We start from the raw sequence: 15,429 nt of genomic DNA, 5'->3' as shown, positions 1-15,429 counted from the left end.
GTGTGTTTTACATATTTTTTCAAATGTGCTGTGGGAGATAATCTGTTGGTTCTGTGCCCCCTTCATGCTGCTTTAAAATGCTTTATCAAAGCATGTTACGATAAATGGGACTTCCTGGTGGGCAAGTAAACTCATGACCTCACATTCTCAGTAGGAGGGACTTCCCAGGGTCAGACTAAACAAACAGAAGGATGCTGGTTTCATTCTGAGTCCGTTTATTCAATCCATCACACTGGGACATCGCATTGGACTACAAGAGCGAACAAACAACCACCACACATTTGACACGGCCTCTGAGAACAGTAAAAGCACAGATTTCAAACCGACACAAAGGGAATACAAACAGGATGAGGCCCCTCAGCGTGTTGTGAGGAACATCAGTATGTAGCTTAAAAAACATTGCGTCATGTGGATTATCAGCACACAGTAAAAATTACAATGTGCAGTTAAAATAGTCCAATTTTCACTTTGTCTTCTTTACAGCCTTTCAGGATACCACTTTCCAGCAGCTTCATAAAGTCCAGTTTGATCTGAAATAGACATGCACATGATGTATAACACAGAAATGTATAGAAATTTTGAAATCTACCCCTCTCTCTTTCAAAAGTTGAACTACTAGAAGAAACTTTCCCCTCTCGGCAGATGAATTTCAGCATGCTAGTATCAAACTGTGCACATTCATTATTCTGCACAGGGAAGAGCAAACATCCAAGTGAATTAACAATAAGTAAAAACACACTTTTGAGTGGAGGAGGACTTCAAACATCCTCAAAATATCAAACATTTAATAAAATCATTCAGTGTGATCAGTCAAAGATAATCTTTTCCGTCCACCAGGTGGCAGTAACTCACCTCAGGAATGTCCACCATCCTTCGGAGCTTCTGGTCCCTCCAGTTCCAGTCCAGGACCACGTATCTCAACGCCTGCAAGTTTAAACCCTCTGGAGAAAAATAAAGAGTTTCCACAAAATAATGAGACCTTAAATGCTTTTGAAGTTAAGCAGCAGGGCTATTGTGTCAACACCTACCTTTCTCAATAAGAGCACCGAGCCTGCCAGGAGTCCCAACTCCAATGTGGAAAACACCCTTCTGCAGCAGCTTCACCTGCTCCTCTATCTGTAGACACACGTAGACAACAGTTAACTTGTCATAGTGCACAAACCACATGCATCATAATGACCGGTCATCTCTTATACCTTGATATGTTTCGCAAAAAGCTTAATTGCTTTGGCTTCACCCTTGAATGCTGTCAGCTGCCTGGGTACAACACAACACAAACAGCACGCATGTAAACCCAATTAAAAAGTTGCAATGCAGGAAATTTAGCAAACTCCACTGGTGTGTCACTTACTTGATGAGCTCAATGGCTCGGAGAGCAGAGCTACAGACGATGAGCAGAACCACAGAACTCTTTTCTGTATGCTGCTTTTGAATCTTTGACCACTTGGGACAAACTTTAAAAACCAGGGAAAAAAGGAAATAAAACAGAGTTCAGTCTTCAAAAGTAAACAGCTCATTGAAGATTTGAGTTTAGAACATCTCTCACCCTGTTTCAGATACGAGGAGAGCGTGTGCGTCAAGTCATTACTGGACAAGAAGCCGGATTCTGGGAGATGCAGAAGGGCAGACGGTGACCTTGGTGAATCACAGATCAGCAGATATTGACTAAGTTTAAAGTTAAAGGGGACTTGCCCTGCACTCACCCTGCAATTTCAGCTCCTCCTGCTCAATCACAGAGAGCTTGTCTGAGAAGTACTGCGTAACCAGGTTCTGCAGGTCAGCTGGACAGCCTGGTTTTGGCTCCGAAGAGGACAACACATCTGTAATTGTCTTCTTCTTCTGGTAAACAAAATATAGTCATGTTCAGTAACATTCACTAAGCACAGTGACTGTTGTACTGGTTTGCAACAGCAGGTGTCAACGCACTCACCTTCCTCTTTTTTTTATGTTCAGTTGACTTTTCACCCTCGGTCTCTTTTATCTGAGGAACAACACACTCTTTCTGTGAAAATAATACATGAAGAATACACAGTTAAAGCATTTTGATAATCAAAAAGGTTGCCAATTAATTTTTTGTTGATCAACTAACAAATTAACAGCCTAATTGTTTCAGCTCTAAAACAGACACCAATACATCACATTGGCATATTGAACACTGATTTTACTACTCACGACACACGAAGCATTACAGGCAGATTTTGTGCTATTACTGATACATTTCCTGATATCTGTTCAAACAGAATAAGATCCTGAAAAAACTTCGGATTGGCAGATTTTACACAGTGAAGACAACATTAATACCTGTTCATTCTTTTTCTTCTTCTTGGCTTTAACTGTTTTCTCTGTTACACTCTTCCTTTTCTCTGGTTTTGCCTTTGGTTTTTCTGTTGGCTCCTTCTCTTGTTGCGTCTCCTCCTCCTCTGCTGCATCTGAATAAAGAAGAGGGAAATTTCCTCATTACAATTCTGCATTTATGGATTAACTTACTGCAGCTGGGATTTCTGCAAGATAAAGAAACTATTAATATGAGGCAAAGCAGATCTGAGAACACATTTCAGGTTTTGTTATTAACAAATATGCCTGACCTCCATGCCATGTTAGAAACAGACATATATGGATAAAAATTTATGGCGTTAGAATCTTGTTTTCACACTTGTCAGTAGCACAGTAACCCCTGAACCAGAGATCTGGCATTTGCACATTATGTGTCAGTCTGTTTAGGCTGCTCATCAGATGAGAGTGCTCACCAGGCAGTGCATTTCTGTAAAAAGTAGAAATACACAAAAACTTTCCCATAGATAACAACAATGCAGCAGACCTCAATCCAAGCATCTGGTTATATTTAGCCTCACTGTTGCTACCACTTCTTCGTGCATACCTCTTGCCTCATGCTATGAGGTCATGCTCAGACCCTCTGGCATATATGCGTGCTTGTTCAAAATACTTTAGCTTTAAAAACAGATGCCAGAGTGAACTATGCAATAAATCTGAGGGTTTCATTATAGTTGTCCTTCCTGAAAGTGCACCTATAAAACACTGGTACTTTTGCTTTAAAGTTGTATAGCTTCAATATCAAAGAACAGGCAGGCCAAAAATGCCCTCCATTTCTTATTAAGTGGACAAATTAATTTATTTTCTATTTATGAAATTAAGTCTTTGTGAGAGCCAGAGTTTGCGGGTTGAAATTTTAAGCATGTTGTACTTCATGCCAAAACCCAATCAGTTGCATCAAAAGAGGTATTATATCATTAACTGCTAATGGAAAACAACTGCTGTGACCTCATTGGTTGAGGGTGTGGCCAGAAGTGCTACAAGATTCAGCGTCTCAACCCCTAGCGAGCAATGCAACAACAGTTTTCTACCGTAAATGCTTTAGTGTTGAACTGTCCTTTTAAGCATCAGCTTCAAGAACTAAGGTTGAAAAAACTTGTCACGTCAGCCTCCGAGTTGGAAATCTGAGACTTAAATATCAGGAATTTCTGTCAGTGACGATATCTACTGAAGAGAATATGATCGCACATCCCTATATCTTAGTATATATATATCCTCTACTGGAAGGTAATCCACAATCAGTGACAGGATCAACAAGTTACAAGGATACAGCTGAGTTCACCACAATCACTGAAAATTTAAAAAAAGTTAAGACAATACATCAACATCCATATTTTTGGTAGTTTGTCCCAAAAATATTCCGATCTTTTAAAAGAAGACAACCTAAAAGTAAGGGGCTATTAAGAAATGGACACATGGGCGTGTATTAATTTAGCCTTTTCAAAAAATGTATAGTTGGCTAAACAATTGAAAAATATAGAGACATATGATGTTGTATAAAAACATTAAAAGATAATTTCATCAATTACTTAAAAAAGGTCTTTAAGACTATCTATACACATATTTACAAAACATGCAAGTCCTGTAGGCACATAGGGGTTAGGGTGAGAGTCCTGCTTAACCTTTTTTTTAATTTTTATATTTGGATCCCCATATAAATAAACAATAAAAAAGGTTAACCATTGCCGTGAGAATCTTTTCAAAAGAAAGTTATAATACAAAAATTGATAAATCAGTACAGATATTAAGTTTACAAGCATTTGAGATCAGATTCTGTACTAAGATCATAAGGGGTTTTTAACTGGTAAATTCAGTATCATTCCTTGCTAAGATTAACTAGATGATCCATCTTGGTATATACACCCCTTCAATGCCTATGTGGCGTAAAGATGAAAAAGGATAATTATTTTCCAAGAAATAGGCAACTAAGGGGGAAATTTATCTTTTCACATCTAAGAATACCACGATGCTCTGCTATACACATGTCGTGATGACATTATGAAAAGAATTGCAGGTGTCAACAAACCATTGGCAAAATGTCTCCAAAGCCACCACTGCTTGCTATATTATTTAATTAACACTTCTATTATTATAATGATTCAGTTAACTTAAAAGGTATAGATATGTATGTAAAGCTATACACAGTTTGTATTTGGTTTGACGAACCACTCATAATACATAACACTGCAAAAGTAGTTTGCATGTATTATACTGGTGTTAAAGACAACACCAGATTTTCTGCCATGTCCTCTAATTTCCATTCTCCAAATGGATTCATCCAATCTTTATTATCACACCCTTCTTCCGTTGGGGCAATTATAGTCAAGGACCATATAAAAGAAAAGGCAATGCGAAGGATGGATGAGGGATCCAAGTCCACTCATGCTCTCTCATCCTTGCACACCTCTTTTCCACCTCATCGCTTACTACAAGACCTTCATCCTTATTTGTTACAGTCACCTGTCCAGGCATAGCTCCATCTGCTGAAAGACCACACCCACTATTGATTGGCCAAAGCAACAAAGCCCCACTCTCTCTCTCTTTCTCTGGTAGTACTCATCAATTCTCACTCTCATAGTAGACTGTAGGGAGGACACATGTGCCAAAGACCAGGGAACTCAGGGGAAGGAGGAGGACTAATTGCAGAGGTGAGGAGGACTTCATGCAAACATACTGGAGATAAATAAGCAGTCCAGGTCCACATGTCCTGCAGTAGGTAAGTGTTCTTTTTCCCCTCCTGCTGCTGCTGGTATTACCCAGTTGTATCTGGCTATGGGTCACTTGTGTGCTTTATAATAGCATGGTACTTACTTATCTGTCTTAAAGATATAACTATCATCATGGACGCAGCTTGTGTGAGTGTGAGAGGGATACACAGATTGTAACCAATTAGAAAATATTTTACAGCAAGCAAGGTAAAATGTCTAGGACAAACCATGTAATTAATTCAACTTTATTACACTGGAGTGGAGGCAATAATGTTAGACATCAAATCTCAAAATCTGGCCAAATTAAATCATGGTTGCATGGCTAAATGCCACCAAAAGGTAAGTGGAAATAGATTTAAGTTGGGTGAGCAAACAGTTTAACCTGATATGCTAGGCCTGGTAGTATAACTAACCTTTTCATCCTGAACAGTCCACTTGCATCAGTTATGTTGTTTTTTGTTTCAGTTCCCTGTTCTATATACAAGATAAGAGAACACCTACAGACACAGAAAGGTCATTCAGAGATTGAGGGTGGACTGACAATTAGCTGTGGTTTCCTCCATCTTTGTAAATGCTGTCGAAACATAAACATTTATTAGGGGAGCTCTAAATTTACGGGGGCCCGAGGGTCCAATTTATGTAAAGTCATCCAATCTGCACATGCAATCTGTCTGAAATTAGTACCCGACTTATTAAAAAATGCATGGTGACAGACATATACTGCTTGATCACACATGCAGTGCACCTCCAATGACAAGCAAACGGTGCTGAGGATGATGCTGTGACCTGATTGGTGATAAATTAAAGCAGTCAACCTGACATAAGATGGGTGGCAAATTATGTTGATTATAATTATGATTTTAATTAATTAAAAAATGTCTTAGTAATGTGAACAGCTTCAGTGCTCCTTGGTATAGATTCTACAAGTCTTTGAACTCTATTGGAAGGATGAACACCATTTTCCACAGATATTCCTTCATTTAATAACATGAGAGCACCGTCTCTGTCCAAAATCTGTTGGCTGTTTGCTTGTTGATCTCTTAATTGCATTGCCTAATTGTACACCTACATGTTTCTACACTCATTCATTCAGGATTTTTTCTTTAATTTGTCACCTATCTTTATATTGTGTAATGGCATTGGATTGTGACGGTTTCGTGGTAGTTCAGAGAGGGCAAGAAAATCTCTCTTCAGTACTTTTTAATACTTATATATACTCATATAATTCTCATATAATTCAGCATTTACAGATTGATGCATAATGCAATACCATAGACAATATAAAAATCAATCGACTCAATTTAAATTGTAATATAAATGACTATCAGGGACTGGCAATTATTTTACCCAGAAAGAACCAACATGCATATATTAGTCAAGAATAAAAACGTTTTGAATGAATGGAGGTTGTGACAAAGATGACAGAGGCTAACTCATCCATACAGATAAATTAAACAGAAGAGAGGAAACCAAGCTAAGTCTAAAAGGGGAAAAAGGGACTGTAGCACACTGACTGCAGTTATGTCTTTATCCACTCTGACTCTGAGGAAGACAGAGTAATGTCAAAACATGCATAGTTTTCACTTAATCAGTGTGCTCCAGTCCCCCTTCTCCCCCCATGTTTGCTGTCCTCAAACTGAGAAGCACCTGATTTAGCTGCATATTGCCGGAAGATGTTTCAATAAGTCCAAAGTGTTGCCTGAGGAGAGCACACATTGACCTATGAGAAGGCCAATATCTCCAGTGTCCCATAAGCCTAACCCTCAATATCATACATGCCAGTCGTTCAAGATGGTGGATACAGGGCGGAAATTGGACACATACACGGGCTATGAGCTCACAGCTCAGATAACCACAGATCAATGAAAGGCAGTGGCTCTGGAGAGGGCTCAGATGTGGGGAAATAGAGCCGCCTGGTCATCTTTAATGGATTATCAATAGCGCTGACGGGTTTTAATAGATGGTAAATGGTGCTGACTGGATGAAATGAGGATCAATCGACTGGCTCCAGGAACTGGTTGATCGTTTCAGTTCCAGACAAAAAGCACTCAGATTTGGTTATTAGATTTTAAGGGTGATGTTCTCAATCGTCTAAACTGGCACCGTTCCTACACAACAGTTTTAAACTTTGTGGGCAATGACCTCAAAAGCTCTTAATTACCACCACAGTTTACTCTTTTAGTCTGATTAAAGATATCTCTGAGGCCTGCACAGAAGGGTTAGACAATCCAATTATACATTTTATTCTCCTGCAACCAAACATGTCCCAAATACCAGCAGCCACCGCCACCCCCGAAAAATACTGTGTGGTTTTTTTGTCATGTGCTTCTATAAAAACAAAACAATGACACTTTTCATGAAATCAATTCAGTGCTCGTTTAAACAATCAATAACTCAGCTCAAGACATGTACTACTGCCTGATCTTGGGGAGTGGTGTGGGAGGGAGAGTGCGTGTAGCAGTTATTGGTTTTGGAGGCCTGCAGCTTCCTTTCTAAAGCCACAATTTGAGCATGTGTTATTGTTAAATCAATGGTGACTTCAGGCTGCATGAACAAAATGAACAAGCAGGCTATATTGGAATGACTCTCTAGCAGAGAGGCAGAATACAATACCAGTCTGATTACAAATGTATTGGCTTCCCAAACTCTGCTGTTCTGCCATTCTGTCCATTTTTCTAACATTTTAACTTTGTATTCAATTAGGCCTACTTGTTGCCCTGTTGGCTGTTTGTGCTAATCCAGGGATTTAATATGTTACACTGGCTAAGTGAACTAAAGAAAATTAAGTCCTTAAATATCTGATTTACAAACTTGCCAAATGTGAGGTTGGGGTAGCTGTTATTTGGCTTCCCTTGCTTTTGTTAGGACAGTTAACCTTTTTATTAAGGCTTAGGCATGCTGAAGTGCAGGGATGGAGTATCACCAGCAGGAGGAGTGTTGGTCGCATAGTAAGGCCAACACTGATTACCTATTTAAGAATTTTACAACCATGTATGTGCAAAGCTCCTGTGACAGGCATGGTGTACTACACACAAGCGCGCACACACACACACACACACAAACTCATGACATCTGGATCAGTAAATCAACTTTTTGTCTTCCTTTAAAATGATGCACACCCAAAATTATCTACTTCATTTAGTGTACTTTATTATGGTCAGAAACAGTTACACATAATCTGATATTTATAACAGTATGTAGGTTTTGATTTGAGCCAGGCCGCAATATCTTTGTGTGGGTATGTGTGAGTATTGTCATATGTCAGCTGATCCTCTTCTGTTTTTTTATATGATCTATGTTCTGACCTCTGGTGTCTGGCAGTAAATCGCAGTTAAGCTCGCAGAAAAAGTTAAGCTAAATTGGCTTGTTTCAGTTACAGCTCTTTTAAAAATCAAGCCTGCTTTATTCATCATGCATTGTATTGTGTGGTATAGTGTCCTAACACACAGTATACTGGGACATATTGACGTGTTTGAGTCAAGCCAATCCTGGCTGGCAGACCTCCTGATGAGGTCGCACAGAAGATGCTAATCAGAGACCTGAGGTTTTGTAAATAACCCAAAGCTTTTAAGCTTTAACAAGAACCACACAAGGAAATTCTTCTCACCTTGCCTTGACAGTCATTTGCATACTGGCCAAAACTAATTTAGACTGCTAAACTTTAGCTTAAATAAAACTAGGCTTTTGACACCAGTCTTCCTATTAACATTACAGCCCTGTCTCCCTCACCCTTTGCTTTTTACTTAGACCTTATCCTTGCATCCATTTCTCTCATGCTTTTCTCCAAGTCCCCCAACAGCTCATATGGATGATATTTGTTACTCTGCTCTCATCTTTCGTCGATTTCGACATAACAAGACTCTGATGCAATACATGTGGAATCTAGCATCTGATATCAGAGTGAGGATAGGGGCTAAATGTGTATGTGTGAAAAGTGCTTGCCTGTCCAAAAGCAGTGCACGCAAAATAAATGGTAAAGGTAGAGTTTCACATCTTCATTATTTAATGGGCAATCTTCTGTCAAGGAAGTCTTGCGGAACAAAAATAACTTCTGGAGGACAAACCTTACATCATAACAAAACAATGTAGACCATATTTCATTATATCGCTAACTATTTCGCTAACTATTTCACTACAACATCCGAACCTTAGCTAGCTTAGCAGATCTTGTGAGTGACGCCAAAAGGTTTCCGATCATAGATGAAGCTTTCAAAAGGAAAATATATCATACGAAAATGTTTGTACTGTAATTAACCCCAAACCCAACATCCAATAGTCTTGAAAAACCATGAGCACTTAAAGCAGCACTGACAGCAGGAACACTGGCACATCTGGCACTTAAAACTAAAGGGGAATGGGAGCCATACTTAAATATTTAACACCTTCTGTCAGGCACATTAAACAAAATATACCCAAATAATGAAAGGGAATGATGTTTAAGGTGGAAAATAACTGTTTATAAATCGACCTTGCCGTAAGACTGCTTTAAGACGTGCCTGATTACAAAACAGCTGAAATATTTTCAAGCGCATTCTGTAGTTTTTTAACCCTTGTGGAGTCTTAACATTCTGTGCTGAAGTTAAAAAATGACCCACCTTCACTAAACCCCTAAAATAAAGCAGCTTAATTGAATTTTTAAACCCCAAATCTATTTTGCATGAAAAAACAACCTGTCATTCATCACAAACTGTGTGAATCTGTGTTTTCTCTCTTCACAGTGCAGAAAAACTGTATTAATCCTTTTCTGGTAACATAAATTAATGTAACGTGCATGAACAAGACAATTATTGATATAAAAAATAAACAACACAAGAGTCTGTGTGTTATCAAATGTTATACCAATTTTTTAAGCCCATCTACAATGCACCAGTCCGACTTCTTTTCTCCCAATACCTTCCTGATTCCTCCACCTAATCGAGATCCAGACAAACTGAGTCAAGATGACAAATGTGCTCTAAGCTATGGTTTATTCCCTAGCCATGAAAATCCAATATTCTCCCACATTAAACAGAGCACAGGATGTCATTAAGGAAAGTGATTATAACAGTTGTAGTGGTTCATTGTCACCTAATGCATTGTGTCTTTATCCTAAAAGCCTCAGTGTATGAAGCATTTAGCAATACGTGCAGTGCAGCCTAACAACACTCATAATCATGGAGTACAAAAGTGGCATTTTATGGTGACAAAATAAATGTATAGGCTGTTCCACATCTTCTGCTCTCTCTGGCTGGCTAACTGCTAACTGTATAATTTCTCTGTTACAATCAGAATCAGGTTTATTGCCAGGTACATTTTTGCATACAAGGAATTTGCCTTGGTATAAATTGGTGTTTAGAGTACACGTGAACAAAAATAGAAATATATAAAAAGTAAGAAGATCAAAAAATGTACAAAAATTACAATAATACTATAACACAACGCTGACAAGTATGTGCAAACTTCACAACATGAGCATTACAACACTCTTATCAACCATGCCTGTAGTACTGTGCTTGTGCCAAAACACACATCAGCCATACAGAATGCATATTACAGAGGGCTGTGCCAACTTGACCCTGGAAACTGGAGGCCAAAGAGGACTCCAAGAGCCAGCCTCCCATGATAGGTGCATATAAAGTGGGTATGAGCTACTCACTGGGAATGAATAGCTAGAGCAGGGGTCTCAAACTTAAATTACCTGGGGGCCACAGGCCAGGATGTTTGCTTGCATGGGGGGAGAACAAGCAGCGGGGAAAAAAAATACTGTATCTCTTTCCCTCTCCTTGACCATTGTATGTATTGAAGGGGTTTTTAGGAGGAGTTTTTCCTTATCTGAACTAAGGGTCTAAGCCCACTTTGAGCAATCCAATCACATATAAAGGATTTTATTTAAATCCTTCTTGTAACTATTAGTTATATGTGACATTAAGCTAAAGACGCTCTTTCCGCAGTGGGAAATAAGCACCAGCCACATGCTGATAAATTTGAAAGTGGCTGGTAGATTTCAGACACTGAATAATGATTTACTATTTAGTGGCTGGTAGATGTTCACATTTTAAAAAGTTAATTTCCCTGGGTAGAAAGCAGCAATGTCAAAACTAGGAAACAAGAAAACAAATCGCTTGTCCGTCCACCTCTCTAGAAACTGTCCAGGTCAGCCTTTCTTTTAGATTTAGAAAGAGACATATTAATGTCAGTTGTGTCATGGCAAATCAGAGGCAAATGTGAAACAAAAAAGCCAATTTTTATGCTCCATTTTTGGAGCACTGGATAATTAAATGATTAATCTAAAATAAAATCCCGGGGAAAATAAAAATGGGAAAAAAAAGAACTAATCATTTGCAGGCTGGAGTTTGAATTAAACTCTTAACATTTGATGAAAACATCCCATGGGCCTCTCTGTCCTTTACCGATAGTTGACTATAAAGGTGATGAACTTCAATTTGGATTTAGTGGTTTTAAAATATCAAGAAATTAGTGTGAAGATTCAATGGTCCCAGCCCATACTGATAGTTTGCTTTACTATTAAAATACCACCTGTAGATCAGTGTTTGGTTGGGAGGGAGTCCCATAAGTGAGATTTTGAAAGTGTTAATGGTTTATTCCAAGGGCAGCCGGTGCCCTTTTAAGTAGACAGAGGCAGGCAGGAGGGATGCAGGCATGCTGCCCTGAGTGGTGTTTAGATAAATAAACAGAGGCGGCCAGCCACATGTGCGACTGCCAACCTGCCTGCCAGCGGACAGTCCTCAGTGGGGCAACCCTGGAAACCATTATTAGGCTGACTCTGGCTCTGAGCCAAGTTTGGAGGTATTTTCACATGCCTGGCATCGTGTGGGAGTGTGCTTCGACATCAGTATGCAGGCGCTTGTCTTGACACTGAACACACACACACACGCATGACTTTAGTCAAACTCTCTCTCTGTGTGTGTGTGTGTGTGTGTGTGTGTGTGTGTGTGTGTGTGTGTGTGTGTGTGAGAGAGAGAAAATTTGGTTCACCATTAATCAACTGAAGGCCAAGGACACAGAAGCATGTGTCATGGTTTGACTGCTCACCTTAACAGCACCATCAGGTGGGCAGAGAAGAAAACATCATGTCCAAAGAAAACAGGCCCCAGGCCACCACAGAAAATATGTGCCAAAGATTACCAACTCACATTAGTTCCACTGCATGTCGTCATCTTAATCTGTACCAACCCTGGGCTAAACCTATTCAAGCTGACTGATGAAGGCTCTCTTTAGTCCAAAACCACAGCCATTTTCTTTAAAGACCACCAAATTAATTGAAGACATAATCATTCATGTATTAAACTGTATTATGGAGTGGTCCTGTATATTGTGGGGACTCAGTTTTGTGAATATGATTCCTGAGTACTGCAAGTCTTGATCGTTTAAAAGTGACCTAATGAAAACTCCACAGCAATTGTGTTAAGAGCTTCCATCACCCCTTCCTGCCGCTGAAAACAAGTGGAGTAAAGTAACACAGGGACAGCCAAGACAGCTTCATCCGTCTTCCTGATTGATACCGAGCGCGTATTGAGAGGAAGGGAGGGAGGTTGAAATTGTCGCTCTTTTCCTTCCACACAGAGGCCAAGAAAAAATGCAAACACCATTGATTAAGTAAGCCAGCACTCCCACAAGGATTCAATATCTGAAGGATGTTATTGGCTACAAAGAACCAGCTGAAGGGCTTCCTTTCCGTTTGGTGTTTTTCCTTGCACAATATGTCCCTTACGTACCAGTGTTCATCTTGTTGAGGGGGACTCAAGGTTGATCTCAGACATGACAACAAGCAGATGCTGTCTGTGTGCTTGTGTAAGACAAAGAATGACTGAGGGGAGGGGTGAGAGAGAAAGAGTCTCACTGCTTTCCTGTTCAGTAACAGAATTTCTAACACCAGTAAAAGGCATGAGGAGGTCTTAATCACAGTCTTAAAACAACTGCAATGAAAATACAGACCTCTAGATTTGTTTTAACTTGTCCCATTTTCCACAAGATGGGAAATACAAGGGCCTTTAGTTACTTATCTAAAGAAACCTGAGCAACAACTAGGGAATAAAAGGCGTTCCCAGCCACTGTGAGAACTTGGACTAGAGAAGCTGAGCTGAGAGATTACATCATCTTTCACTAGTATGAACCTGCTTGCTTTCTGTCTCTAAATATGGTATGAGAACACCAAGTCAGAGAAAGCTGGCTAGCTAACACCATTCAGCTGATGCGATTTGCTTCAATTCGCACACAAATACACTTGTCCGACATAATGCATTTCCTAGCCCCTTACCCTCACTTTAACCATAACTACATGCCTCATCTTAACCCTTACCCTAACCTATTTCAAGCCCTTTAAATTTGTGGGGGCTATCATTTTAGTCCCTACAAAGCTCGTCGGGCCCCACAAGTATAGTGAATCCCAGTTTTTGGACCCTCCTAATATAGTAAAACAAAAAACACACACATACAGAAACATAACACATATCTCCATATCTCATGTGGTCAGTAATCAAGGTCCTACTTTCTAGCAAACTTTAGTCCTTTTGTCTGCCAAGATGACAATGATTGCTATAAATGTGCTAAGTTTAAGAGCGAGATCACATAAACCTAACACAATGTAATGCAATGCAGAGGCCTATCCATTTCAGTAACACTAACTGTTATGACAAGAGGCCTTTTTACTTTGGATTAGCCCATAAAGACTTATATAATCTGCATCAGCCGGTCGCTTATTAAAGCCACACAATAATCACTTGTACAGTAAAGACGCAATGTATGAGCTTGTTTAACCCCTTTGGTTGGAAGCACACATTTCTCTTTGTCACATGTGTAGCTGCCAACTCCAACTTTTTCTTATTCTGCAGTTTCTTCTAGGTGGACTTAAAGCCATGCACCCACTTGGTACAAGCTGCAAAATGGGTTCTTGGAATCAAAAACACAGCTTAAAGCTTCCCTTCAACCCCATCCAACCACCAGAAATCACTATTCAGAGGGCCAACATGGGAGGCACGAGAGAGAGGTGGGAGGGCAGACACACAAATGACGACCTGTCCCACGATGACTTGTTGTTTCTGCTCAGTATTCTGGAGGGAGAACTACAGGTAGGATTATTTAATCACATCCAACTCACACACTCATTATGTAGTTGAATCTAGCTCATGTGAAACTCAATGCTTAAATTTAAGCTGACTACAATGTTTGTCACTAGGCCAGAGATGAGGTAATTGCTGTGTTGAAATCAGAGAAGACAGACTCGGCTCTACTGGGGGCCCAATATGGTTTCAGTAGACCGGAGAAGGTCCTTCATGCCCTGCAGAGAGACTCCCTTCAGTCCCAGCAGTACCACCTGCAGGATGTCTACAAAAAAACAGTTGCTGAGGTACCAACACCCAATAATAAGAAAGTAGACACCATATGGAGAGGATAATCAAATTTAATGAGGTGAATGCATTACTGTCTGTCAAAAAGAGCATCTATTACTGCTGTATCATTGCACAAATTAGTTATTTTGCACTACAGGTGTTACACGTGCTGGATCTATTCTTCTGCAGTGATCACTCTGCAAACTGAAGGATTGTTTTATCCTGATTAGTACAGTTTTATTTCTTTAGGAGAATAAGTTCCCAATGAAAACATTTGGCAGCAAGGTCTGTGATAAATTCATATTACTGCGCAGCACAAATCTAAATATTAAATCTCAAAGATTTTCAACCCCCACTGTTGTCCCCTCCCCCTCCCCCCACCCCCACAGCTCATCCACTCGGTGGAGGCCCAGAAGCGCTCGTCCAAACAGATGCTGGAGCAGTTCATGGAGGTGTCCCACTCTCACAGCAGCACCCTACATAGGCTAGAGGAGCAAGAGAGAAGCCACAGGGCTTTTATCCAGAAGAGCAACTTCCTTACCACTCTACTGGAGCAGGACAGAGAGAGGTTGGTGCACCAAACCCTAGAAGTTCAGATAAATGCTAAGCAAAGACAACACTGATATTTTACAGCTCCCACTAAATTGGTAGCTTGCGTTGAAGCTAGACTTGTAGAAACACCAATGCCTGTTCAGAATCCCTCCTGATGTAAAAAAGTAAAGGATTTGCAGCTAGTGTAGAAGAGGCTAAGGGATTAAAGTATTTCAGCACACTGGAACAAGCCAGATCTGAGCTCTGTCATGTACACTTGTGCAGGCTTAGGTTCTTTTAGGCTAAGTTGGTCTGTAATGCTCTTCATGGCTGAGTGAGAGAGCAAAGGCACGGCTGCTGCATTTTTACCACCGTAGTGTATATGACCTCAAGACTGTACTTAGAGTTACTCCACTCAGACACAGTCCATTACATCCTGGACTTGGTTAGACCTTGCGGCCAGCCTGGCTCGGCTCACTCTCCCTTGTAAACACATAAACATGCGCTCACATGCAATTACATGTACAGCC

General features: G+C 40.0%; 1 protein-coding gene across 2 annotated transcripts in view; it reads right to left on the bottom strand.

Moving 5' to 3' along the window:
* Window positions 1-194: 194 nt before the first annotated feature.
* The window catches only part of cmss1 (cms1 ribosomal small subunit homolog), a 30,075-nt gene continuing 14,840 nt past the window's right edge, over window positions 195-15,429 (bottom strand). The window contains exons 2-10 of one of the 2 annotated variants that reach the window (XM_038720896.1): window positions 2,302-2,429; window positions 1,931-2,002; window positions 1,704-1,839; window positions 1,547-1,606; window positions 1,352-1,454; window positions 1,197-1,257; window positions 1,029-1,116; window positions 853-941; window positions 195-530 (exon numbers count right to left, since the gene is read on the bottom strand). In XM_038720896.1, coding sequence (XP_038576824.1) covers window positions 447-530; window positions 853-941; window positions 1,029-1,116; window positions 1,197-1,257; window positions 1,352-1,454; window positions 1,547-1,606; window positions 1,704-1,839; window positions 1,931-2,002; window positions 2,302-2,429 — 821 coding nt within the window. In that variant the 3' untranslated portion in view covers window positions 195-446. The remainder of the gene's footprint in view (window positions 531-852; window positions 942-1,028; window positions 1,117-1,196; window positions 1,258-1,351; window positions 1,455-1,546; window positions 1,607-1,703; window positions 1,840-1,930; window positions 2,003-2,301; window positions 2,430-15,429) is intronic. The other variant, XM_038720897.1, reaches the window with a different exon arrangement.

The sequence above is a fragment of the Micropterus salmoides genome, unplaced genomic scaffold (assembly GCF_014851395.1).
Source record: "Micropterus salmoides isolate LMB-PRFRI ecotype aquatic unplaced genomic scaffold, ASM1485139v1 Ms_hic_scaffold_15, whole genome shotgun sequence".
Taxonomy (NCBI): Eukaryota; Metazoa; Chordata; class Actinopteri; order Centrarchiformes; family Centrarchidae; genus Micropterus; species Micropterus salmoides.
This window is presented reverse-complemented; position numbering and strand designations above follow the sequence as displayed.